This window comes from Dreissena polymorpha, chromosome 2, assembly GCF_020536995.1.
Source record: "Dreissena polymorpha isolate Duluth1 chromosome 2, UMN_Dpol_1.0, whole genome shotgun sequence".
Taxonomy (NCBI): domain Eukaryota; kingdom Metazoa; phylum Mollusca; class Bivalvia; order Myida; family Dreissenidae; genus Dreissena; species Dreissena polymorpha.
The window spans coordinates 126749871-126777377 of record NC_068356.1 but is presented as its reverse complement, the minus strand read 5'-3'; the positions used below and the strand labels follow the sequence as shown (position 1 = coordinate 126777377).

At 38.7% G+C, this 27507-nt stretch overlaps 2 protein-coding genes and 1 long non-coding RNA gene across 5 annotated transcripts in view; 2 read left to right on the top strand and 1 right to left on the bottom strand.

The window, feature by feature from the left end:
* The window catches only part of LOC127868925 (small G protein signaling modulator 3 homolog), a 32656-nt gene extending 14120 nt beyond the window's left edge, over positions 1-18536 (top strand). Inside the window, exons 13-21 of one of the 3 annotated variants that reach the window (XM_052411089.1) lie at positions 1762-1917; positions 2691-2854; positions 5161-5254; positions 5708-5778; positions 6692-6740; positions 7534-7619; positions 10144-10266; positions 14907-14955; positions 16869-18535. In XM_052411089.1, the coding sequence (XP_052267049.1) occupies positions 1762-1917; positions 2691-2854; positions 5161-5254; positions 5708-5778; positions 6692-6740; positions 7534-7619; positions 10144-10266; positions 14907-14955; positions 16869-17027 (951 nt within the window). In that variant the 3' untranslated portion in view covers positions 17028-18535. Of the gene's footprint in view, positions 1-1761; positions 1918-2690; positions 2855-5160; positions 5255-5707; positions 5779-6691; positions 6741-7533; positions 7620-10143; positions 10267-11454; positions 13183-14906; positions 14956-16868 lie in introns of those variants that run through there. The other 2 variants (XM_052411092.1, XM_052411090.1) reach the window with 2 other exon arrangements.
* LOC127868926 (uncharacterized) lies at positions 13403-14082 on the bottom strand. The gene is made up of 2 exons (XR_008044309.1): positions 14016-14082; positions 13403-13547 (listed from the first exon to the last, which is right to left on the bottom strand). It is a non-coding gene; the product is annotated as an uncharacterized LOC127868926 (long non-coding RNA).
* A 1843-nt stretch (positions 18537-20379) lies between the features above and the next one.
* Positions 20380-23438, top strand: LOC127868924 (uncharacterized). Its single transcript, XM_052411088.1, has 2 exons — positions 20380-20725; positions 22297-23438. The coding sequence occupies exons 1-2, from the start codon at positions 20668-20670 to the stop codon at positions 22710-22712; spliced, it is 474 nt and encodes a 157-aa protein (XP_052267048.1). The 5' UTR covers positions 20380-20667; the 3' UTR covers positions 22713-23438.
* Positions 23439-27507: the final 4069 nt, after the last annotated feature.

Here is a 27507-nt window from a genome sequence, read left to right as displayed (position 1 = left end):
ACACCAAAATAGTGAGTACAGTACCTAGACCTCAAAAACACCAAATAGTGAGTACCTAGACCTCGAAAACACCAAAATTGTGAGTACCTATACCTAAAAAACACCAAATGGTGAGTACTTACACCCCAAGAACACCAAACAAGAAAGTATTCAGTTTCTAGATTTAAAGAACACCATAATTGTGAGAACTCTGTCTTTCACTCCAAGAGTACAACAAAAATACCTAGAACTCGAAAAAAAATATGTGAGTACTTAGACCCCAAGAATACCAAACTAGAAAGTATTCAGTTTCCAGATTTTAAGAATGCCACAGTTGTGATTACTCTGCCCCTAGACCTCAAGAACGCTAAAAGAGTAAATACCTAGACCCCAAGCACAGCAAAATAGTCAAAACCTAGACTCCAAGAACACCAAAATAGTCAAAACCTAGCTCCAAGAATACCAAAATAGTCAAAACCTAGCTATAAGAATACCAAAACAGAAATTACATAGACTCGAAGAACACCAAAACAGTCAATACCTACCTCCAAGAACACCAAAACAGTCAATACCTACCTCCAAGAATACCAACGCAGTCAATACCTACCTCCAAGAACACCAAAACATTAAATACATAGACTCCAAGAACACCAAAACAGTCAAAACCTAGACTCCAAGAATGCCAAAATAGTCAATACCTACCTCCAAGAACATCAAAACAGTCAAAACCTAGACTCCAAGAACACCAAAATAGTCAATAGCTACCTCCAAGAACATCAAAATAGTCAATACATAGACTCCAAGAACACCAAAACAGTCAAAACCTAGACTCCAAGAACACCAAAACAGTCCAAACCTAGACTCCAAGAACACCCAAATAGTCAATACCTAGATGCCAAGAACACCCAAACAGTCAATATTTTGACTCCAAGAAAACCAAAATAGTCAATACCTATACTCCAAGAATTCAAAATAGTAAAACCTTAGACTCCAAGAACACCAAAACAGTCAACACCTAGACTCCAAGAACACCAAAACAGTCAATACCTAGATTCCAAGAACAACAAAACAGTCAATACCAAGAATCCAAGAACAACAAAATAGTCCATAGCTAGACTCCAAAAACAACAAAATACATGTTGTCATTAGATAGACTCCAATAACAACAAAATGGTAGGTATCCAGTCCCTTGACACCAAAGTCGTCAACATAGTGGACATGTAATAAAATTAAATATTTGAATATCAATTGCAGCTGTGGTAACTATCAACAGGACATGTGTACATTGCATCTATGTAAACACTAATGGACAGTTGTTATTACCTAGTGATAAACAAGTTTTTAAGGGCCATAAACATGTGGGGGTTTTTTACACTAAAAATGTATGACTTGATTTTACAACTCGGGAGTTATAAACACAAAATGTCTATAAAAAAAGGTAAATCAATAGCAAATAACTTAAGTTGTTCTGTACCAGGGCCCCGAATGGCTAAAAATGCTGTAAAAACAGTCTGATGATGGTGGTTGTAACTGGTGTTTGTAAAAATGCGTAAAGTGTCGTTCTAGATTAGCGTGTGCATTTGGCACAGGCTTATAAGGGTTGAGACTTTCCACTTAAGCTGGAATTTCGTCAAGAAGAGTCTAACATTAGATGAAAAATACAACAAAAGCAGAAAATGTTGTCCCTGATAAGCCTGTCTGGACTGCACAGGCTAATCTGGAACAACAATTTGCACTTGCTTAAAACCCCATCCTCTTTCACAGAGCAAATGTATTTTTCAGAATCTTTCGGCGGACTATTCCATGGAGAGTCATGCCCGCGACCTGGAGAACTACGTCAATGTGGCACGCAATCGACGCAGACGTGCCAAGGCCCTACTTGACTTTGAACGCCATGACGATGATGAACTGGGCTTCAGAAAGAATGATGTGATTACAGTAAGGAAAGAATGATGTGATTACAGTACGGAAAGAATGATGCTATTACAGTAAGGAAAGATTGATGTGATTACAGTAAGAAAACTTTTTCTGAACACCTGAAATTACACATAACTGAACACCAGTTAAATAGATTTAGTGGTAACTTGTGTCTGAATTGTCCTCTTAGGCCTTTTTATTGTCCAATGTCTATGGATAACATGTAGAATATTAAGCAATGTATCACTTTTTTACCAACCTGGATGGGTTTAATTTAGTGTAAAAAGTTGTTTGTTTAAATAAAATCCTAAACCCTGAGACTCTGGCATTTTGTGCATAATTTTTTCTGCATTAGTGTTTGATGCGATGATGCCCTGATATCTAAGTGAACACAACTGTTTCAAGAATTGTTATTCAACACTTTATTGTTGATTGCCCAGACATGATAGCGGCAAAATTAAGCCTCATTCTTTGAAAGCAGGCTTAACAATTGTGGGTATCCAAAGTTAACTGTGTAGTGCACTTTCCGCCTAAATTTGATTATCTGTAAGAAGAGACTTACTGTCAAGGAAAATTCTCCAAAAGTGGAAAGTGTTGTCCCTGATTATCCTGTGCGGATTGCACCGGCTTATCTGGGATGACTGTTTTTGCACAAGCATTTAGCCCAGTTTTCTCAGAATTAAAAACTTCCTTAAAAGTGGAAAGTATGGTCCCTGAGAACCCTCTGAGAACTGCACAGACTAATCTGGGATAACACTTAAGGCACAGGCAATTAGCTCCTTTTTTCATGTTAGATCATCTCCATGAAAGATGAACACTGTTGGGTGGGAGAGCTGAATGGTCTGCGAGGATGGTTCCCGGCCAAGTTTGTGGAGCTCCTCGATGAACGCAGCAAGAGCTACTCCCTTGCTGGCGATGATGGTGTGTCCGAGGCAATAACTGACCTCGTAAGGGGCACGTAAGTATTTTAAACCTATTTATTTGACCTCAATTGCATCAAAAGCCGAAGGCTTAATGAAATGCTCTTGAGTCAGTTTTCTTGGGTAGAACTAGTACTTTTGGGGAAGAATTAAAGAACGCTCATAAAGTGGAATCGAACTGTTGATAATCTGGTCGCTAGGCAGATGCCAGACCACATCCTCTTCGCTAAGGGGACGTTCTCCCAAAACTTTGAAAATGGTTCAGGGGCACATAAGTAGATCAGCTGATCACCATAAGTTTTCCAGAGTGAAACTCAGACCAGAATGTGTGGTTATCTCAGACCAGAATGTGTGGTTATCTCGGACCAGAATGTGTGGTTATCTCGGACCAGAATGTGTGGTTATCTCGGACCAGAATGTGTTGTTATCTCAGACCAGAATGTGTGGTTATCTCAGAACAGAATGTGTGGTTATCTCAGTCCAGAATGTGTGGTTATCTCAGACCAGAATGTGTGGTTATCTCAGACCAGAATGTGTGGTTATCTCGGACCAGAATGTGTGGTTATCTCAGGCCAGAATGTGAGGTTATCTTAGACCAGAATTTGTGGTTATCTCAGAACAGAATGTGTGGTTATCTCGGACCAGAATGTGTGGCTATCTCAGACCAGAATGTGTGGTTATCTCAGACCAGAATGTGTGGTTATCTCAGACCAGAATGTGTGGTTATCTCAGACCAGAATGTGTGGTTATCTTAGACCAGAATGTGTGGTTATCTCAGACCAGAATGTGTGGTTATCTCAGACCAGAAAGTGTGGTTATCTCAGACCAGAAAGTGTGGTTATCTCAGACCAGAATGTGTGGTTATCTCAGACCAGAATGTGTGGTTATCTCAGACCAGAATGTGTGGTTATCTTAGACCAGAATGTGTGGTTATCTTAGACCAGAATGTGAGGTTATCTCAGACCAGAAAGTGTGGTTATCTCAGACCAGAATGTGTGGTTATCTCAGACCAGAATGTGTGGTTATCTCAGACCAGAATGTGTGGTTATCTCAGACCAGAATGTGTGGTTATCTCAGACCAGAATGTGTGGTTATCTCAGACCAGAATGTGTGGTTATCTCAGACCAGAATGTGTGGTTATCTCGGACCAGAAAGTGTGGTTATCTCAGACCAGAATGTGTGGTTATCTCAGACCAGAAAGTGTGGTTATCTTAGACCAGAATGTGTGGTTATCTCGGACCAGAATGTGTGGTTATCTCGGACCAGAATGTGTGGTTATCTCGGACCAGAAAGTGTGCTTATCTCAGACCAGAATGTGTGGTTATCTCGGACCAGAATGTGTGGTTATCTCAGACCAGAATGTGTGGTTATCTCAGACCAGAATGTGTGGCTATCTCAGACCAGAATGTATGGTTATCTCAGACCAGAATGTGTGGTTATCTCAGACCAGAATGTGTGGTTATCTCAGACCAGAATGTATGGTTATCTCGGACCAGAAAGTGTGGTTATCTCAGACCAGAAAGTGTAGTTATCTCAGTGCAGAATGTGTGGTTATCTCAGACCAGAAAGTGTGGTTATCTCAGACCAGAAAGTGTGATTATCTCAGACCAGAAAGTGTAGTTATCTCAGAGCAGAATGTGTGGTTATCTCGGACCAGAATGTGTGGTTATCTGAGACCAGAATGTGTGGTTATCTCGGATCAGAATGTGTGGTTATCTCAGACCAGAAAGCACTTGTGCTGTTAGCGAGGGAACAGGGGTGTGTTCGGTTATCTCAGACCAGACAGCACTTGTCCTGTAAGCGAGGGGACAGGGGTGTGTGTGGTTATCTCAGACCAGAAAGCACTTGTCCTGTTAGCAAGGGGACAGGGGTGTGTGTGGTTATCGCAGATCAGAAAGCACTTGTCCTCTTAGCGAGAGGACAGGGGTGTGTGTGGTTATCTCAGACCAGAAAGCACTTGTCCTGTTAGCGAGGGGACAGGTGTGTGTGGTTATCTCAGACCAGAAAGCACTTGTCCTGTTAGCGAGAGGACAGGGGTGTGTATGGTTATCTCAGACCAGAAAGCACTTGTCCTGTTAGCGAGGGAACAGGGGTGTGTGTGGTTATCTCAGACCAGAAAGCACTTGTCCTGTTAGCGAGAGGACAGGGGTGTGTATGGTTATCTCAGACCAGAAAGCACTTGTCCTGTTAGCGAGGGAACAGGGGTGTGTGTGGTTATCTCAGACCAGAAAGCACTTGTCCTGTTAGCGAGAGGACAGGGGTTCAAGCTCTGGATTGGTTTCACAATATCCTCACTATGTTGCACTTGTATGTAAATGTGAACACCAATTCTTGCTCATTTCAGGTTGTGTCCGGCCATGAAGGCTGTGTTTGAACACGGATTGAAGAGACATTCCCTGCTTGGCAGTATCTGTCACCCATGGCTGTTCATCGAAGAGGTAACACAGCAAATTAATAGGAATTTATATGATCAGTGCTCTGGGAAAATAGGGCATAATGCATTTACCTTAAGTGTCATCCCAGATTAGCCCATGCAGACTGCACAGGCTTATCAGGGACGACACTTCACGCACATGAATTAGCCCCAGTTTTCCCAGAGCCTGGCTCATGTGTTTCCTGTTATTCAATTGGTTACAATCCACTTGAATCAGAATGTTGTTTTTGTTTTCATGAACATTCATTATAAATTACATTTTGAAGGTAATATATTCTAAATATGCTTTGCATGACAGTCTTAGGTCACGCATTTCATCAATTAATTGTCTATTAAACATTAAACCAAAATGTAAAATGCCTTGACAATCGTATTTATGCACACTTTAAAAAATATGGCCTTGTTGATTTCAATATTTCATTAATACTGATTACCACATTTGTTGTTGTTGTTCCAGGCGGCCAGTCATGAGGTGGAGAAGGATTTCCAGTCTGTCTACTCCAGACTGGTCCTCTGTAAAACATTCCGGTAGGTTCTTTATACAGGTAAAACATTTTGGAAGGTTCTCTAGACTGGTAAAACATTCCCGTTGGTTCTCTAGACTGGTAAAGTTTCTGTAGATTTTCTAGACTGTTAAAACATTCTGGAAGGTTTTCTAGACCGGTCAAACATTCTGGTAGGTTCTCTAGACTGGTAAAACGTTCGGTTGGTTCTCTAGACTGGTAAAACATTCCTGTAGGTTTTCTAGACTGGTAAAACATTCTGGTTTGTTATTTAGACTGGTAGAACATTCCTTAGGTTCTCTAGACTGGTTAAACATCCTGAAGGTTCTCTAGACTGGTAAACCATTCGGGTACAAATCTACTTTAATAGGTGTTGTATAAACAAACATTATTAACAAAGATAGACTAATAATTGTGCCTGAATGCACAGTCTCTGTTCATCAATTCTATCTGTGATACACATACTATGGTCCTTTCTCAAGCCTTGATATCACTTAGGAAGAGAATATCATGTTAAACAGTTGAACTTCAACAAACATTCTTATAGAGATATTTTTCCGCTATATAATAAGACTATGAGATACATTTTTATTTACAACTTCATTGATTTACAAGTTTATAAATTAAACCAGCTTCTTTGTGGAAAAACAGGGCTTTAGTTGTGTGTGTAACGTGTAGTCCCAGATTAGCCTGTGCAGTCCGCACATCAGGAACTTTCTGCTTTTATTTGATTTTTGTGAAAATATGGTCAGTTCTAATGTAAAACCAGTGTAGGCAGATAGCGTTTTCCCCAATTAGCGTGTGCAGACTGCACAAGCTAATCTGGGACAATACTTCACACACTTGCATTAATATGGCACTTATGCATATGTGTAATAATTTGAACCATAAAAGGACTGATTTGTAGAAGAACTTTTATTAATGCCTTGTGATTGCAGACTTGATGAAGATGGTAAGGTGCTGACACCGGAGGAAATCCTGTACAGGGTGAGTGAGGGAAGGCAGGGTTCTGACATCATTACTACCACCCACAGAAAACACGTAGAACTTCATTCTTAAAAACAAAATGAGCCGTGCTCTAGGGAAACAGGACTTAATGCTTGTGCATTAAGTGTTATCCCAGATTAGCCTGTGCAGTATACACAGGATAATCAACAAAGAATCATCATGATTTTATGGATTTTTAGCCTGATTAGCCTGTGGGGACTGCGCAGTCTATTATGGTTCGACACTTTACTCACATGCATTCCTACAGTGTGACGCAAATAATGTGTAGAATCAATAAACTTGTGTTATTTATTTATAATTTATTTACCACATATTAATTGATGGCAAACACGTATGAATATTTAAATATCATAAGGTATTGCTGTTCTTTAAAAATAATGTAGCTATGATCATGGAAGAGCCTCCATTGAAGTCTTTGTGTTAACAAGTTATCGATGAGACCAGTTAATTTGAGTTAATTCTGAATTCCTGTCTAGTTAAGTATTAGAACTGTATTGTTTACAAATATAGGGGAAATCATATCCAGTTAGTTGCATCCTTTATTTGCCTATCATTTGCCTCCAATTTTTGCATATTATTTGCCTCTTTGGTTTTTCACATTATTTGCTTTCCTTGTTGTCTGATTGTTTGCCTTCCTTGTTTTTCCATTATTTGCCTCTTTTGTGTTCCCATTGTTTCCTTCGTTGTTGTCCTTTTATTTGCCTTCCTTGTTATCCCATTATTTTCCTCCCTTGTTTACAAGCAATTCATTGTTGCCCCCCTTGTGTTGCAGGCAGTTCAAGCTGTGAACATCTCTCATGATGCAGTGCATGCCCAGATGGACGTGAAGCTGAGGTCTCTCATGTGCTGTGGACTCAAGTAAGTAGCCATGGGTTAGTGTTACTGTTGCAGTCCCTAAATCAACCATATTTGGAAGGCTTTCCTATTACAATTGTAAAAGAATTCAACACATCAGCATACAAACTCACAGAAATAAAGCTAGGTTCAAGCTGAATATTTTGGCACTTTTTGTGTACATTTTACGTATTTTATGTCGGCAAAATCAGAAGCATAATTAAAAGGCCTAACTAGACTAAGAAATGAGTGTGGAAGTGCCTTATTGGCCACCCTGCCACCCATCTTAAAAAGGTTCAAACTTCTTGGAAACAATATTTGTTATGTAAGCATTCAAAACAACCACTGTGGCGTTTAAAACTTAACACATATATTTTTATTTAAACAAACTTTATTCATTAAATTTTTAAGGGAAATAGTTGTAAGATGGTGTATGGGAACAGTGATAAGCGTATGTTACCTGACTTTTGTTTTTATTATGCTCCCTGAAAATTTTCGGTGGAGCATTAATTTTAGTTGCCAGTTTGTCCTTCCTTACTTCCTTCCTTCCGTCACACTTTTGTTATTATGCTCCCTGAACATTTTCGGTGGAGCATTTAGTTGCCAGTTTGTCCCTCCTTACTTTTTTCCTTCCGTCATACTTTTGTTACAGTTTCTCATAGCGCCTTCAATATTTTACCGATCTCTTAAATATTCGGCATGTAGGTACCTTGCATGGACCTCTACCTTATGATAAAGTTTGAGGTCACTAGGGTCAAGGTCACCGAGGCTATTGTCCTTCCTTCTTCCTTCCGTCACACTTTTGTTAAACAGGTTTTCCGAAGGAAAAAACTGGTTATAAGATTGGCGAACGCGGGCGGGCTGGCTGGCGGGCGGGCGGAACAAGCTTGTCCGGGCCATAACTATGGCGTTCATTGTCATATTTTAAAATCATTTGGCACATTTGTTCACCATCATTGGACGGTGTGTCGCGTGAAATAATTACGTCGATATCTCCAAGGTCAAGGTCACACTTTGAGTTCAAAGGTCAAAATTGGCAATAAATGAGCTTGTCTGGGCCATAACTATGTCATTTATTGTGAGATTTTACAATTATTTGGCACATTTGTTCACCATCATGGGACGGTGTGTCGCACGAAAGAATCACGTCAATATCTCCAATGTCAAGGTCACCACAACTTAAAATAGATTTATTTTGAAACAAACTTACAAAGGGGGTTAATTTTGTTTGTTCATTTCAAAAGTTCAGTTTGAGTTGTCTCCCTTAATCAGATTTTTTTTTACAATGAAAACCTGGTTTTGTGACAATTTTGTCCCTTGTTACAGTTTCTCATAGTGCCTTCAATATTTTACTGATCTCTTACATATTTGGCATGTAGGTACCTTGCAAGGACCTCTACCTTTTGATGAGGTTTTAGGTAACTGGGGTCATTCCGGACACTAATAGGATATTTATTCTAGGGGACTTCAACAAGGTAGTCCTAAATGGTCAGAAATTTTCTATATTACGAAACCTGATTCCAAGTCCAATGTGTAAGACAGGCAGTGTTTTAGACATGGTATTTTACAACAGACAGGATCAAGTCATGACTCATATTCAGCCAGTGTACTTTAGTGACCATAGTGTTTTTTTGGTTGGGGTTCCATTTTAAAGAAAGAGTGAGTGTATACAATTATTGTCAATAATTATTATTAATACCTGTTTACTTAAGTATTAACATAAGGGGAGCATCTATCGTTTTCATCGATGCTTCTTGTTCAACCTTTTTAAAAAGTCGCTTTTTATACAGTTTTTCAATGGCTTAATACATCTAAATAATTTGTTACATTGTTTGTGAGGTTGTGAAATTGAAATCTATATTGAACTTGCATTTATGTGTTTAAATTGCTAATTTGCTGCACTAAAGAGTACACTTACATAGCTTTTAAAGGTATATGTAAACGAAATGATAATTTGATTGTACATGTATATAGACAAAACTAATGTATTCATAGATGGAACAATAACAGAATCAAAACTGTGAAAAAAGGTCTGTGCTGTTCTGGAAAGTGTCTATATTTATCAAAGACCAACACAAATCATAATCATTATTTTTAAAATGAGCCTCTCTCTTGGAAAACTGGGTTCAATGCATGTACGTACAATAACTGTTGTCCCACATAAGCCTGTGAAGTCTGCACAGGCTTATCAGGGACACCACTTTTGGCTTCAATGGTATTTTTCATTTTAAGCAAAATCTCTTCTTAACGAAAATGCCGTTTAGGCTTAAAGTGTCGTCCCTGATTAAGCTGTGTGGACTGCACAGGCTAATTTGGGAAGAAACTTTACGAACATGCAAGGCTGTTATATTTTGCTTGCACGTTACTTTGTTCTAGCTCTGGGTGTTTGATAATGTGACCAAGTGCTGCTCATGTGGTTGGTTCAAGCTCAGCGTGTTTGTTACAGTGACTAAGTGCTGCACCTGTGATGGGTTCAAGCTCAGCGTGTTTGTTACAGTGACTAAGTGCTGCACCTGTGGTTTGTTCAAACTCTGCGTGTTTGTTACAGTGAGCAGGTGCTTCACCTGTGGTTGGAGACGCTGTGCTCGTGTACAGACGTGGTGGAGAAGTGGTATCACCCCTGGTCCTTTATGAGGAGTCCTGGTTGGGTACAGATCAAGTGTGAACTCAGGTGAGACCATGTGAACTCAGGTGAGGCAATATGAATGCAGGTGAGGCAATGTGAACTCCAGGCAATGTGAACTCAGGTGAGACATAGGTACAAAGCAAGTGTGAACTCAGGTGAGTCAAGATCCGAGATATCAACAAACCTAAGTTAGTTCAAACTGCATAGGCTAGTATGGGAAGATACTTTAATCACATGAATTAAACCCCATTTTCACAGTGTGCAGCTGTTTCCAGATTGAAGCTGATAAATTCAGATAATATCAGTGAACTGGAGATCTTAATAATTTAACAACAACGATAACAAAAATCACAGCTGATACCTTATTATCATATCATGATTGATTATCTTAATTGATTAAGGGTTACACTCAACTGAATTTTAACAGGGTTACATCATCATTTCTGAAGGTTGATGTAAGAGTTGAGTAGGCTTAATGGTGATAACTTATCAAAATTGTGAGTGTTCCATTGATATGCTGGGATTGTGTAAGATAGTGTAATCAGATAGGATGTCAAGGGTATGTTCCATGTACAGTTAGTTTAGTAATAGATAACACTTAGTTGCTCTACATTCCTTTTAGTTTTTGTTTTGCTTCTGTTGTCACTACCTTCAGTATCTTTTGTTGAAGTCACTTTTATAGGTTATAGCTCACCTGAGTAAATGTGCACTTTTGTGATTGTCCGTTGTCTATTGTTCATGATCTCCAATTACCTTGTTAACACCCTGGAGGCCACATTTATTTCCGGATCTTCATGAAACTTGGTCAGAAATTTGTGTCTCAATGATTATTTAGCCCAAGTTAAAAACTGGGTCAGTTGAATTCAAATACTTGGTCAAATTGAAAAATGCTTGTGAACACTCAAAAAGTCTTTTTTTTTCCGTTTATCATTACACTTGATTGGAACAATTGTTCTTTTGATATCTGGGCTGAGTGGTAAAATGGTATCAGAAACCTACCAAAAGATGCTCACAACATGTAAAAGCCTTTGGGTCAAAGGTGAGTGGCCTAGGCCATTGGTCCTCTTGTTATAATATTTGTTTATTTGATTTGATGCACTTAATTATTCTAGAACCTCTTACCTTGATTTTGTATTGATATTGTGCACCTCTTACTTTGATATTGTTTTCATGTTGTGCATATATTGTTGTTGTGTTGGTGTGTACACACGAGGATGGGTGTGCGTATTGCAGGGCGCTGGCTGCGTTCGGGTTCAATATGGACTACACATACGAGCTACCAAAGAAGAAGAACCCCGCGCGAGCTATCACAGACTCTGTCAAGGACATTCTTATAACCCACCATCTGTTTTCCTGGGAAATGTGAAACGTGTTTTCTTGGGAATTATTAAACATGTTTTTCTTGGAAATGTGAAACTGCAAACATCACTTCACATCTTGCAAGTCCCACAACTTGAGATCATCTTATTTTGTTATTCTTTGTTTTAAAGTTTGAAAATATGAATGTTTAGTGATTTCCTCCATTTTGTTTTCCCAGATTTAGACTAATATTTATTGGTAGCAAATTGGTGTATTTGGTAACAAAATGTGCAAGTTTAAATCATGAAACAGAATAAAAGTTGCCTTCTTATTACTTAAAAGGTGTAAACATTAATATAAAGAATTGTCACTGAATAAGTATTTTTTTGCTTAAATCAGAAATCCCCTTATTTGCCAAAAAAGTTCCTGGGAACAAAAATAAATTGTTCTACAGTATTTTTCTTATTTCATGTCTATTAATGTATAATAATGTGTTGTAAATGTTGTATATCCAACAGGATAAAATAAGAAGTCCAAATAGAATATACTCACAAATAATTGTTTGCTTTTTTAAGTATAAATGCCAAACTTAAAAAAACTCATGTTCTATTTACATACCAAATATATAATGCAATGTGTTAGTAACAATTTGTTCTACGCAACTTTTGTTATATATTTATTGCATGAAATTCAAGAATAGTTTGAAAGCTAAATAAGTTTTATGAAGTTGATAACATAATTTTTTTCCGACTTAAATGCATATTGCCCCAGTTAAAGTTGTTGTAACCTCAAGTTTGGATCTATGACAAGTTTGTTCCATCCTTTCCAGGTTTGGTCAGGCCCAGTGACTCTGCAAACCAAAGTTGAATTAATGAATCTCAGTGATGTGTCTCTTATATTTGTGCATGCCTTCATTCTGGGAAAATGGGGCTTAATGCTTCTACTTAACGTGTCTTCCCTGATTAGCCTGTTCAATCCGCACAGGCCATCATGGAACAACAAGTTTTGCCTATAGTGGATTTTGTGAAGAGGGCATCTTTTAAACAAAAAAAACATACAAGGGGACATTTTTGGTCCTGGTTAGCCTGTGCAGACTGCATAGCCTTATTTGGGACGATACTTTACGCACATGCATTAAGCCCAGTTCTCCCAATACTCCATTCAATTGTGCATGCCTTCCAGACCAGTTGCATTCATTTTGTTTCACTATTTGTATTCTTGCTGCTTTTATTGATAGCTTTCTACATGTTTACTATTTAAACGAATCTTTGCTCCCTTACTTTCCATTTATTGTGCAATATTTGTTTTATTTTGCATTTATTTTTGTTGTTTAGATTTATTTGCAGCAGCAACTTATATTTATATTAGTTGAAAATATTTTATTTCTTAGAATTCCAATTTACATTTTTTGTTGTTAACAATTTATTTGCAACAGCAACTTATAATCATAGCGGTTGCCTATATTTTATTGTTGTAATTCCAATTTACATTTTATGTTATTTTCTGTCATTAATTGTATAAAAAAGGAACTGTTTTAGCAGTAATGTAGTTTGCATTTACATATAATACCGTAGTTGTTACGTAGTTATAGAGGTGCTGGGTGGGGTATATTTAACTGATAGTTGAATATTTTACATTTACTTGAAGCATTTGTTACTGTATCATGAATACAGCCATGTAAACTTACTTAACGGAATCGTATATATTATATAAACTTGTTAGCATGGTTCAAACCTTGTTTTATTTTGGAAATTCAAGTAATTTTGTTATTATAAACAATACAGAATATGATTTTATATAAGCGAGTATTATGCAATGTGGACTTATCTTCAGTTGGCTTGTCTTTCGCACAGACATTTCTGGATGTTTTCGGAGTCACTAAAATATAAGCCGCTTAATGCGAAAACGGGTCTTATGTCATACACGGCCAACGCATTTTCATGAGGTGGTCAGGAGGTACCTTGCTGTTGTTAAGTCAGGCAAGGTTTTGTGGTCTTTTAAGTGGACATGGTAGCTCCATACCAAACCTCACTGATTCATAGGCTGTTCAGGGGCTATGTTGGTAGCTCCATACCAAACCTCACTGATGCATAGGCTGTTCAGGGGCTATGTTGGTAGCTCCATGCCAAACCTCACTGATTCATAGGCTGTTCAGGGGCTATGTTGGTAGCTCCATACCAAACCTCACTGATTCATAGACTGTTCAGGGGCTATGTTGGTAGCTCCATACCAAACCTCACTGATTCATAGGCTGTTCAGGGGCTATGTTGGTAGCTCCATACCAAACCTCACTGATGCATAGGCTGTTCAGGGGCTATGTTGGTAGCTCCATACCAAACCTCACTGATTCATAGGCTGTTCAGGGGCTATGTTGGTAGCTCCATACCAAACCTCACTGATGCATAGGCTGTTCAGGGGCTATGTTGGTAGCTCCATACCAAACCTCACTGATTCATAGGCTGTTCAGGGGCTATGTTGGTAGCTCCATACCAAACCTCACTGATGCATAGGCTGTTCAGGGGCTATGTTGGTAGCTCCATACCAAACCTCACTGATTCATAGGCTGTTCAGGGGCTATGTTGGCCGCGTATGGCTTAAGAACCATTTACGCAAGACGCGGGTCATGCTTTATTGTAAAAGATCGTGTTCCGTTGTATTGTCTTCCACCGTTGTTATACTGCTCAATGATATATATTTATTATAAAAAGCATGAACTAGATGTTGTGTTGACGTTTATAATACATTGCACACAAAGCTTTGCTATGCGGCCAGCTGTTAGAAAGTACGACAGCCCATATTTTTAATTTAAGGATATACCCATATTCATGAGAGTTATTCAGTCGAATCCATTAATGTCGCAATACACTCCATGACTTACGTTCGAATAGATACATGTATTCGTTCGTAATTTTACTGATTTCATGTAAGTGAACCTTAAATGATTTAACAATGTTTCAGGGCGTAACATCGCCTATTAAATCGAAAGATTCTAAATAGAAAACACATATAGAAATGAAACGAGAAAGTCGTAGGAAATAATTCCTGCTGGCAACTTTATTATTTGTTTAAAAGAAGCGAAAGCTATGAGCACAAATAAGTGGTATTATTATTGTATGTTATAAGCGAAAGCGGGGTTAACATTTGATTTACTCCGAATTCTGTCCAGTTGCCCCGTTGTAGACATATAATGTTTTACGTCGTAATGTGTTACAAAATATCGGAAATTCTGAGTTCCTCCCTGGTTCTCCGGTCCCCTGCCCCCTCACTCAGGCAGAGAACAAGATCAAAACATAAACATGTATCTGCTTAAAAAAGCAATTATATATCCATTTCACACTCAACCATCGAAACGTGAGCGAATTAGCAGCCGATGCCTATTATTTCAGACTGTTGGCCAAGTTCGGGTTCACACTTTCCGCGAGACGGGAGCTTCCGGTGAGTCACGTGACCCGGGCCCCCGCACGGCGTCTCCTACAGGAAGGGGTTCAAAGCATGCTCGTCATGCACCACTTGTTCAGCTGGGAGCTTTAGGTCCAGCGCACGCGCTCATTTGTTTCCTCCCTCTCACATTTTTATTGCTGTGTTCGATTTTCAGTTGCTCCGTGGGTGATGGTTCGCATGATCGGCTGAATTTATGAACTGCGACTTTCTGATATAACCTTGGACTCGATAGATAATCTCTTACATTTCTTAAATTTAGTTTGGTGATACTTTTTATAATGTTGCCGATTATTGTTGATGTAACCCGTATATACTATACCTTAACTTTATTGATAATTTCTTCAATTTAGAAAGATGATATTTTTTTAAATATGTTTCGTGTGATTCGCGTAATACAAGATTCAACAAATACCTAACATTTATAGTACATGCGCACTAACCAGATACTGGACAGTAAACTAGCGCCTGTGTCCGCCTCTCGGGTGCCTGGCCATGTCCTCGGTGTGACCTTGTCTGGGTACGGTCACACTGGGGTGAACGACCTCAGGGGGCGCATGGCCAACATAGGAAATTTATGTGCGAGCACTCGCGGCCTTGTCACCCTTGGCTCAGCATAAATCTATCTATTCGAGGATTCCTTACGTAGTCGATATACCACGAGTGTCGTCATAATTGACCAGGTTATGGGCTTTAGGACAGTTCACTCGCGCTAAATCATCGGAAATAAATGAGCCTTTTTCTGAAAAAAACTGGGCTTGATGCGCATGCGTTAAGCGTCATAATTAGGCACAACAATTTCCAATTGAACCGGATTTTCTTTCCAAAAAAGCGGTAATTGTTGTCGTCCATGGTAAGCCTGTTCGGTCTGCAGAGGCGTATCTGGGACGACAATATTACGCCCGTGCATTATGCCCAGTTTTCTCAGAACGAGACTAAAATATACAGTTCTACACATTTTATCCGACCTGTATTTGCTTTTGCGCGAAAAAAATCATACATCTTTTATAACAATTAATATGCTATACTTCTAGCACAAAAACTATTTGTACTTAAAGCATAAAATGACATGTCAACTGATATGTAGAGTTGCCAAGAAGTTATCATGCAATCGACATTCAAAGGGTTTGACATCGGAATTATAAATTTGCCGCACTCTGTGAAAAGGGGTCTAATACATGTGCGTAAAGTGTCGTCCCAAATTAGCCTGTGCAGTCCGCACAGGCTTATCAGGGACGAAACTTTCCGCCTAAACTGTATTTTTGCTAAGAAGAGACTCTTTAAATAGAAACTATCATAAAAGCGGAAAGTGTGCACATGCTAATCTGGGACGGCACTTAACGCACATGCATTAAACCCCCTTTTCTCAGAGCACGGCTCAAATGCGGACTGCTTATAGTCCAAAGTAGCATATTAAATGACTACGATCTGTGCATCTTTATATTATATAAATCACTAGAAGTTTGAAAGTCGAATGATGTTTACCGATGACCGCATAGTTTAAACAAGGTTGAGGCAAGTGCAGCTTGTTTCCCACACACAGTCGGAATCCTTAGACATTTCAGATGAATGTCAGCGTATAAAACGGCCGTTAAACACTGGCGCTACCTCTTTTTGCATTAATAAACGAGTCAAATGTACAAGCTTTCACTTCGCTCCCAGTGTGCACTGGCAGGTAACGTGTTGCTGTTTGCATAAATAATAATAGTAAGCATGCCTTACCGAACTCGCATTTAGTCCTTGTTGTTCATGCACTTGTAACACCATATCATCAACTCTCGCATCTCCCCTCCCCGCTTTGTTTGCATATAACCTATCTTTATTTCCCACTATCCACCCCGACCTCTTACTCTCCCATACTCACCCAACTACTCGGTGATAGTGCTCAGGGTTACTGCTATTACCTTCAGGCTCATATCCCAGTTCGCTTACAACCTGTCAATGGACTGGGAGCTGCCTCGGAAATGCGAGCCCACAGCGCGGCCTCTAAAAGAAGGGGTCAAGGACATGCTAGTAAAACACCACCTCTTCAGCTGGGACTTGTAGCCTCCTTGCGGCTGCGACGTTAATTTGCCGGCGGAAGCAGATATTAGTAGTCTGTCAGATTAAACCAGAATTGCTTGCTTTAAGTTTCTCAGATATTTATGGGAAAAAAAGCACAAAATCAACAACAACACATTAGTTAGAACAAGGAAATACTGGATATTTCTTATTATAAAAACATATAAATTGTTTTCGCATTAAACGTTTTATTTGCGTACCGTAATTACTCTATGTTTCGGTAGTTAAATACTTGCAAATTAGAGATCGTCTACATAATATCACTTTAGAATACTTAATATTGTATATTTGAGTATCGATAAGGATAACGGTTAATCAAGCGTTTGGCTTAGTTACAAACGTGGAATTTCGTAATTTCATTTTTAATGGGTTACATAGAAACTAAAAATAAACAAACACTGACCGTTCATATATTCGTGCATTGCATCATGTCATACCCAATCGTGTATCATCAATATAAATAGGCCACGCTCTGAGAAAATGGGGATTAATTCATGTGCGTGAAGTGTCGTCCCAGATGAGCTCGAGTCGCCTGTACAGGATTTAGTCGGAAAGTGTCGTCGCTGACTAGTTTATACGGACGGCACAGGCTAATCTGGGATGAAACATTACGGTACGCGCGTCCATTAAGCCATGTTTCCCAGAGCGAGTTTTAAATGTTTACTCCTATTGTTTTTGGTTTTGGTATATATCGCTTCACTATTCGTGTATTCGATTTAAACGAATGTCTATCTATCTTATCTAGGTATTAGATGTTATTTAGGTTGTTGTTCATTACTTGCATAAAGAATACTACAACAGAAGTAAATCATATCATTTTAATATTTAACATTTCACATGAATCTGCCAAAATCGTGTGTGTATACAGTGCTGGTTGTCATAACTCTACCTGTATGTGTCATTGCGGTATTTATGGCTATTAATCAGTGTCAGAGATAGTTAAAGTTTTGTTTAAAGTTAAAATTTAGATAATGCAAGATTCTCGTTTGTTTGTTGAAAGATGTTATTATTGTATCGTATATCTCCCGAGTTTTTGTTAATGTCCCATTTTGTAGCTCACCGATTTTCAAATGCGTTATTCAAACTTTGTTTAATTGGACGTGCAAATATATCTTTAACAATGTGTCAAGAGGTAAAAACGCAATTGTGGTGTCAAAAAATGCACCTATCATTACATGTATACGCCAAAAGAGGGCGTGGCGGCGGTCCGAGGGGGAAGTAAAAACGGATTCAGTCACAAGACCAATTTGATCGAGGAAGCCGTCCACTGTCCTTTTTCTGCGTTGTGTATGGGCGTGGGAGTGGTGGTATTGATCGTTGCAGAACATGTTTGCATTCCAATCAAAGTTATCTTCATGAACGAATGTGTTGTATTTGTTATGGTTGTTTAACTACGTTTGTTAGTGTAAATAATTCCGTGCAAAACTAGGAATCCTGTTCATGTTTAGATATGTTTAAGATAATGTATAATAAAGAATAATTTGAAAAAAGATTAGAGCTTGAATTATATGTTAACTGATTGACCGCGAAAAAAATATACGTTTACACGTTTGTTATTGTATTATATTTCTGGTAAAACACTAATGTATTGCTTAACAAATGATACATCACGTCGAGCGGGAAGTATTGCGTTTGGAAAGTCTTGTATTTTCATGAAGAATTTCGACTTAAAAAGTCATTTATGATTATTAGATTTCCCCATACATGCCTTCATACCACAATATTAGGTGAAGAATTCTGTAAATACCACGGCACAAACAGTAGTTGGCGCATGACTATGCGAATAAGAAAAGAAAGCATCCGTCTTTAAAATCACAAATAATGAATGAAGAAATGTCGAAATGGAAGAATCAAAGTTATATGCATTCGATTTGTAATTATTTTAAGACGGCAAGCTGAATTTTTAACGGTAAGATCCTTTTCATTTCAATTAAGACAGAAACGCGTGTTTGATGTGCATCTGGTCCGTCTGGTATCTCATCAGCCGATATTTGCGCGCACGCTGTTGGGTCGCGCGATCTAATTAAAGCCAGTTAATAACTCGCGTGAGAAAATCGTCCGAGCGGGAATACACGCACTATTGGCTCTACCATACGCACTAAGACGGGGTAGGGTCGTACGCAGACCAGCTGAGTTAATAATGGGTAGGGGAAATAACAGCAGTTGAAACAAAAACAACACAGACTTTGTACTAAGGTGTGATGGTAAGGTAGTGTGATATCTCCTCCTTTCAGATGATTTTCATCTTTTGACTGTCAAGACGGCTTCGCACAAAGTCCTTTACTTTAAATGGATCTGTAAAGTTATGGGGACTTGGTGAACTTACCAAGTAATGTAGGGTATTTTCATTCCTTTATGTGGTCCCAAAACTTCCAACCCCCCCCCCCCCCCCCCCCTGGCAGTAGTAGCTGCAGCAGAATAAATAGTAGCCTCAACGAGGGCCCTTATGTAGTACATAAACTTGGAGCGAGGGACCCGGTCATTTATAAGATACCTGGATATGATTAAAGGGGCCTTTTCACAGATTTTGGCAAGTATTGAAGCTTGTCAATAAATGCTTTATATTGATAAATTTAAACATTTGACATAAAAATATCAAGTAACAAAACAATAATAACATTTAAAAAAAGAAAACAAAGTAACCCGCAACTGGGCTCGAACCACTGACCCCTGGAGTCCTGGAGTAAAAAGTCTCCCGCCTAGACCACTGGACCATCCATGTTCATGTTATTAGTGGATGTATTTTTTACTTATCTAAGCAATCCTCGTAGTTTCCCAAAATATAACGACAACAGAACTTTCCAAATTATTCAATCGTTTCGCGTAGCAACGCTTTACAATTTTCATGTTTTCAAATCGTCAAAAGATGCATATTATGGATATTTTAGAGCATGGTAAATGTTTAGTATTACTTTTTCCTCACAAATATCATAACTAAAACGAAAATTTGCGAATCTGAAACAACTTTTTTTTAATTTTGTCAATTTACCAAAAACATGAAAAGGCCCCTTTAATCTACGACTGATTTTGCGATCTTCCAAAAAAGCGTTGATCAACAGCATGTTCTTAGAAAGGCTGACACGCGGGCGATTCCAATAACGTGAATAAAATTACTGATCTTCGGAATTCATAGGCGCCGATTCTTATTCATTTTTCTTATAAAATAAACCGTATACATGACAGTGTCTGGTTCGATGTTTGATACTAAATCTGGCTTCATACCCGAAACTGTGGCTATGCGGGATATTACGACAGCAAATATTGGAAGACACAGATTTTAACTTCCGCTAAATAGCTTTTTGTCATTTGCGTCACCGATTAAATACCATTATTTGACAAGGATTGTCGTATCGGGTGAACAGCGCGAGGTGTGAACTAAATAGCCGAATAACACATCGTACGATTTGTCACCTGATGTCAGCGCACCAGTGTATATAAAGCTTTGTGTCCCGCTGTAGTAAATACCATAGTACGATCGCGAGAGGACCTTTGTTGTATACGTAAAAAAATTGGGGAATTTAAGTTTGTTGTGTTGGTGTTGGTATATAAAAGGTATAAGAAGTCACTCAGCCAGCTGACTCGTTTCACTGCATGCTCAGGAGCGAACCTCTTGCTGGATTATAGGACTGTATTGAAGCACGTTGCACCATGCAGATGTACGCAGCACTCACGGATGGCCTGCTTGTGGTTATAACCTTGAGCGTTGGTAAGTGTCCACCGCGATTGTCTAGTATTTAATTGCTAAATAACGTACAGGATTTCACTAGACGTAGACTTAATACATAGGAAATTGTTTATGCTTTTGTGCTTGCCCTGAATTATTTACATCACTTCTTACTTTATATAATAATCATTATTGTTACGTAAACGAACACATTTCGGTGATATTCGGAAAGTAAATAGAGTAAATGTTCACTCTGTTACTGCCAATTTCTATGATTTCAACTCACTGAATTACAAAAATAATTTATATTTATTTTGATTCTCATCAGGTTTGCGACGACACATTACTGTAATACTATAGACATATCAACATCTTCATTTTCTTCTTTTTCTGCATCGTCGTCGATAATTTTGCATAATTTTCGGTTTCATAAATTGCGGAAAAATAATAATTTGACAGTTCTATCAATACAGTAGTAAACAACTTACGAACTATAATGTATTTGAGCCGCGCTCTGTGAAAAGGGGGTTTAATGCATGTGCGTAAAGTGTCGTCCCAGATTAGCATGTGCAGTCCGCAGTTTTTAATGGATTTTTTCGTATACAGGAGGTCTCTTCTGTACGAAAATCCACTAATACGGAAAGTGTCGTCCTTAATCTGAGACGACCCTGACGCACATGCATTAACCCATTTATGCCTAGCGTCTAAATAAAGGCCTTGGCAAACAGCGTAGACCCAGATGAGACGCCGCATGATGCGGCGTCTCATCAGGGTCTGCGCTGCTTGCTTAAAGGAATTTCCGTAAGAACTATTCGAAATATAAAATTTAATATACAAGACATCCCTAATTTTGGAAATAAATTGATCGAATTTAGAAGGATGGGAGAGTCCACTAGGCATAAATGGATTAAGTTCAGTTTACACAGAGCGCGACACCTATTACAGTACAGTACATTTTGTATTAGGTAAAAGTAGGGCTATCTGGTTTGAGCCACAACGAAAAACAGTGGCAAATCCGAAACCTACTAAAATGCATAAAAAACGAACTGTACATAATGAGTTGTAACAGGCGTTTTAAGTTTCTATAACCTTGGCCACCTGGGGGCCGTTTCTGGTACAATGCGTAACTTTACGGACGAAAATGTACGTACGTATAAAGTTATGTACGCTTTTCTGAATGCGAAAGTGCGTTTCTATAAACCGATAAACTGGTATTTACGGGTTTATTTACTTCCGCCGCATTTAATTGTTATTGGTTTTGTTGATTCGAATTTTGAAAATGTAATATCCATGAAATTTATGACGCGCAATTCTGTACTTACAGCACTGTCACAGATTAGTCAATATAAATTGCCGCCATAGTCTTTTGATGATTTTTGCTTTGGCAGACTCTTGGTCTAGATTTATTCTGAACGCGAATTATTTCAGCTATGTCACAGATTAGCATCCTTCTACTGAATATGAGCCATATTTCAGTTTTACTACAAAAAGCATAGTTTGGTTATTGATGCTGCAACTGAAGTATACGTATTGGGTTTGAGATCTGTGCATTAAGTGCCGCCTTTTAACAGTTCATAATTAAGAGAGAGATAATGATTTTTTTTTATTTACAGTTCTTGCTTTAGACCCAAACTACATGGAACGTGCCCGGGTCGTGGTAGACTCGGATGAGACTGACGCCGACGCCTTCGAAGAAGCATTTGAGCCGTCGGCCCGACACTGTCGTCGAATAGGGGAACGCGCCGCCAGAAAACAGATATCGTGCGTTGCAGACGTGCATTTCTACGAGAATCTCTCCAACCGCGTGCACATGTCGCCCATCGACCCCAGCGAAAACAACCGCGACCTGTGGGACCTGGCGATGAAGATCTCCGCTTGCTCCGAACGCTTCGGACGCTATTACGAGCACGCCTGCAACATCAAGGCCGTCTACCTGAACGACCGCCGCCGCTGCCGCTGGCTGCCCAGCCGCCAGGAGAGGACGCGCTGCAAGGGGCGCATTATGGACACTTACCACCGGGCTAGATGAACTACTTCACTATGATGGCCATTATAGGCGCAAAGTCTCCGGTGAAAACAAACGATTAACCGACTGCACGTTTACTGAACTAGAACAATCCTTTTGTGTTGTTGTTCAGTTCTTAGACAGAGAAAGTTATTACAAGTACAGTTGCTGACACAGAGTTATTGGCGATGTGTGGGGGAAAGATGATTTCGTCCGATTCTGAACAATTATTTGCCGCTGTCAAATTTATTTACGAGATTGCTAGGGTCATTGAACAATACAGTACTGTTCGTATGTTGATCTAGGCCTTGTAAATGTATTTTAGTATTGTGTTGTGTAATCCGTGACTGTATATGATCCGCGTCATGCGAAAGTGGGTCTTATGCAATATGTGGCTGTCGTAAATTGAGACCACCCTGCGCGTTCACTAAGTTTGGTCAGGAGCTTGTCCCCTGTCCTTGGTAACATCACGCAAGGTTGCATGGTCTCGTTTACGGACAGAATAGCTCTTGGTCAGACTGCACAAAAGCGCGGCATGGTCTGTAGCTACACTGGCCACAAATAGCATAAGATCCATTTTCGCATAACGCGACTCATATTATTATTGCGTTGTGTTATATTGTGCATGTTTTCCGTACGCATATGTCAGTTCATTTGTATATACGCCATGTTTAACTTATTGACTGTGTTCACGCGATGCCGCGATATGTTCCATGTTGTGTCCATTAACAATGAAAAGTATTAAATGTCTAGTGTTGAAGCGCTCAAAGTGGGATTAATAAGCGTGTATTTAACGCACTATTTATGTTGATTATATTTTCGGCGTAGATGTCTAACCCGGTTAAATTACCTTAACAACGAGCCGATAAAATGTTGGAGAAATTTCCTGCCAGGAGGCCCGAATGAATAACTCGAAGCTTCGCATTGGTTAAAAAAATCTAGACTAAGCAAAAAAGAAAACGGTCTGTTTTTTTAGTATAAAATTATAAAACGAACAAATTGGTTGAAACTGTTTGTTATGTGGTGTAGCATAGTTACAGGATCTACTAAATTGAGAATCCCCACTATTCTGTAAACGTGTTGATACGACACATAGACACATTTTTTTGTTCTAGATCGTACACTAGTAAAGTTGTTATCGGCACTGTGCTTAAAATAACGTATGTTAATAATTTCATAAAGATTGGGCCCCACCTGTAGAGTTCAGAGTGATAGAAAGCATTAATAATGTTGACATTTACGCCAGTCACTGATCACACCCTGAGCACTTTGTGCTCAGGAGAGCTAAATACACGACGCCGAACATACACTGAGCACAAATTGATCACTTTGTAATCGGGAGAGCTAATAACATCCAACTTGAGAAAAATCACGTGTAAGAAATATAATTAGATCATGCATACGTAAAACATACAGAACAATCCAAACGGCAATTGTTAAAGAGTTTCGATAAGGACTGTGTTCAAGGCCGATATTTCCACAACAATGGCACCTGATTTTTATGTATGTTTAACTTTCATTTAGCAACCACAAATGCTTGTGGATCTTTTAATAAACAAGAGGGCCTGAAAGGCCCAAAGTCAATCACCTGAGATAACAAGATAATATTGGGACAAATCTTCTGACCAAGTTTCACGAAGATCGGAAAATAAATGTGGCCTCTAGAGTGTTAACAAGGTTTTACTATAGCCATATAAGGAAAAATGCCCCGCCCCCTGGCAGCCATGTTTTTCAACCAACCGGCATCATTTTTGAACTCGTCCAAGATATTATCGGGATGAATCTTCTGACCAAGTTTCAGGAGGATCGGACAATAAATGTGGCCTCTAGAGTGTTAACAAGATTTTGCTATAGCCACATAAGGAAAAATGCCCCGCCCCTTGTCAGCCATGTTTTTCAAGCAAACGTAATCATTTTCGAACTCATCCAAGATATCATTAAAACCAATCTTCTGACCAAATTTCACATAACAATATATTTGCATCGAGTGATTTTGAGGACAAGATTACATGCATATATTATGTTTAAGGTAGTGCACCTCTAATGATTTCCCGCGATTTATTTTACGATCATTGTCGATCTTCAATGATCGGTTATTTCCGAGAGATGCATTTTATTTTTTTCAAAGTTCGAATTTTGTTATATGTTTACGTAATTCCTTTAGAATACATTATTTTCACAATAAATATTGACTTTGATCCAAATATCATCTGAAAAAATACGATTTCGCGATTTCTTCAAAGATTGGCGAGCCTTTTTACCTGTTTACGTATGCATATCTAATTTAAGCTTGCGAAAATGTGAAGTTGTCGTGGCCTAGTGGTTAAGGCGATGGACTATAAATCTTTTGGGATCTTCCTGCGCAGGTTCGAATCCTACCGACATCGCATAGTTTTTGCGACACGTTTTATTTCTTTTCTAACGTAATTTGATTTAATGATGCATATATGCTATGTTTTGTTGTTAATATGTTGAAATTTTTATGCACATCCTTCAATTTTTTAAATTAAAACAACGTTATGGCTAAATTGGGTGATTTACTGCTGAAAATACGGATGATGCATGTTGAATTTTTATTTTTATTTCAAAAAGTAAACGGTAAATTTGTCTATTTCTTGGTATTTTTGCTGTATTTAGTGTTTCTATAAAAACTATGTTTAAAATATAACTTAAATGGTACTATTTTGAATTTTATGACACTTTTTTTTAACCGACCCAATTTTTACTTGGCTGAAATCACTTACATTTCATGGCGCTCTTCCATAGATAAAAATTTGTAAAAAATAAATGTCTGTAAAAGAATACTTATTTAATCTTGTTTAAATTTTAAACACCTTTACTGCATCTATACACACCAACAGCATGCCCATATTTAGAAATTTGAATGAATTATGGAACTTTTATATACCCCAGGGGTGAAAATAAACTGTACAAAAGCTGAGCGTGGGGGTGGTTTTGAAAAAAACGGTATATTTTTTTAAAAAGCACGGAAAGCCTACCTACAAATTTGCATGTAGTTCAGTGAAATGATGCTGATTAAGAAAATAATTAATTAGATTATATTTGGATATGTGCCCATTAGAGGTGCACTACCTTAACCTGTTTCACACCTTGCACGTGTTACACGATTGGTGGTATTCAAATACATGACTGCTTTAACGATCGACCTGCCTTCAAACGTCGACCTGTGCACCCACACTTTTTAATAAGCACGATGATGCGGGACAACGTCGCTGGCGATAGACTAACTTAAAGGGGCCGTCCAACAGATTTTGGCACGTATTGAAGCTTGTCATTAAATGCTGTATATTGATAAATTTAAACAATTGAACTATAAATCTCCAGTAAAAAAACAAGAATACAATTTTAAAAAAAAGGAAAAAAGTAACCCTCAACAGGGCTCGAACCACTGACCCCTGGATTCCTGGAGTAAAAAGACTCCCGCCTAGACCCATCGACCATCCACGCTCATATTCAGAGCGGATGTATTGTTTAGCTGTATAAGCAATCCTCGTAGTTTCCCAAAATATCGAATCGCGTCAATACGACTCTTTATCTGTTGGACGGCCCCTTTAAATAGCCTATTTTAGTTCAACCCTATTTATTTTAGCTCGATTGCACTCGAAGCCCGAGGCTTATTCGAAACGCTCTCGAGACCGTTTTCTGAACAAGTACTTGAGTCTCTGGGGGATGTCTAAAGAACGCTTCCAGTAGGGATCGAAACCGTGACCTCCCGATCGCTAGGCAGACACCATATCCACTACACCACTGCGACCTAAGAATAGGTCATTAAAAAGCCCATTTGAGTCTTTATTTTTAAGTTTGTTTCAACAAGATTGCACCACGAAAACATTTATATGCAAAAGTAAAGCAATTATGTTCATTGACTAATATTTACACGCGCAACACGATAAAACCATAACGCACATGGTCAAGAAGGTTAAAGAGTATCGTGTGTTAATATGTTTCATGAAAAAAATATTTAGAAAATGTTCTCGAACTACATTAAATTTTACGTTGATATCTTGAGTGCTTGTATATGCACTGCAATTCAGTCTCCGCATGGTAGTCATGCGTGGCAGTTTAAACTGAATGATAAATGACGAAGTTACAGCCAAGACAAACTGTTTTATGGCCAAAGTCGACACGCGACCTCTAAGTGTAACAACATGCGACCTCCAAGTGTTACAACATGCGACCTCCAAGTGTAACAACACGCGACTTCTAGGTGTTTCAACATGCGACCTCCAAGTGTAACAACATGCGACCTCCAGGCGTTGACATATTAGACCAAATTATAAAACAAGAGTACCGCATAACGGGTGCCACGCTCGGCTGCGAAAACCTGTCATTTTTTTTTAAAGAAGTCACAGTGACCTTGACCTTTGACCTAGTGACCCAAAATGGGTGTGGCGTGTAGAACACAGGTGGTTAGCGTGTGGCTATGATATTAATTATTGAAAACATCATTTTAAATGATAAATAATCATATTATAACGAAAAGTTAACTTTTCTGGAAAAAAATATTTTACTGTCAAATATATATATATATATAACAAGGTATGCAACTCAAAATCACCCCAAAACGGGGTGCATCGCTTTGAACAGCCATATCTTCATCAATTGTGCAGCGATTTTCACGATCTCGGTCTTATTCAACGCAGAAATGAATTTCCTTTGAAAATATTAATGTCTTGCAATATTTTTACAAATGCTGGGTCAACTTTTAAGAAATAACACGATACACAACTCGCATGACCCAGTTGACAGTGATCATGCTGTCTTTAAGACTGAAATCTTCACGGAGTAAAGGGCAACT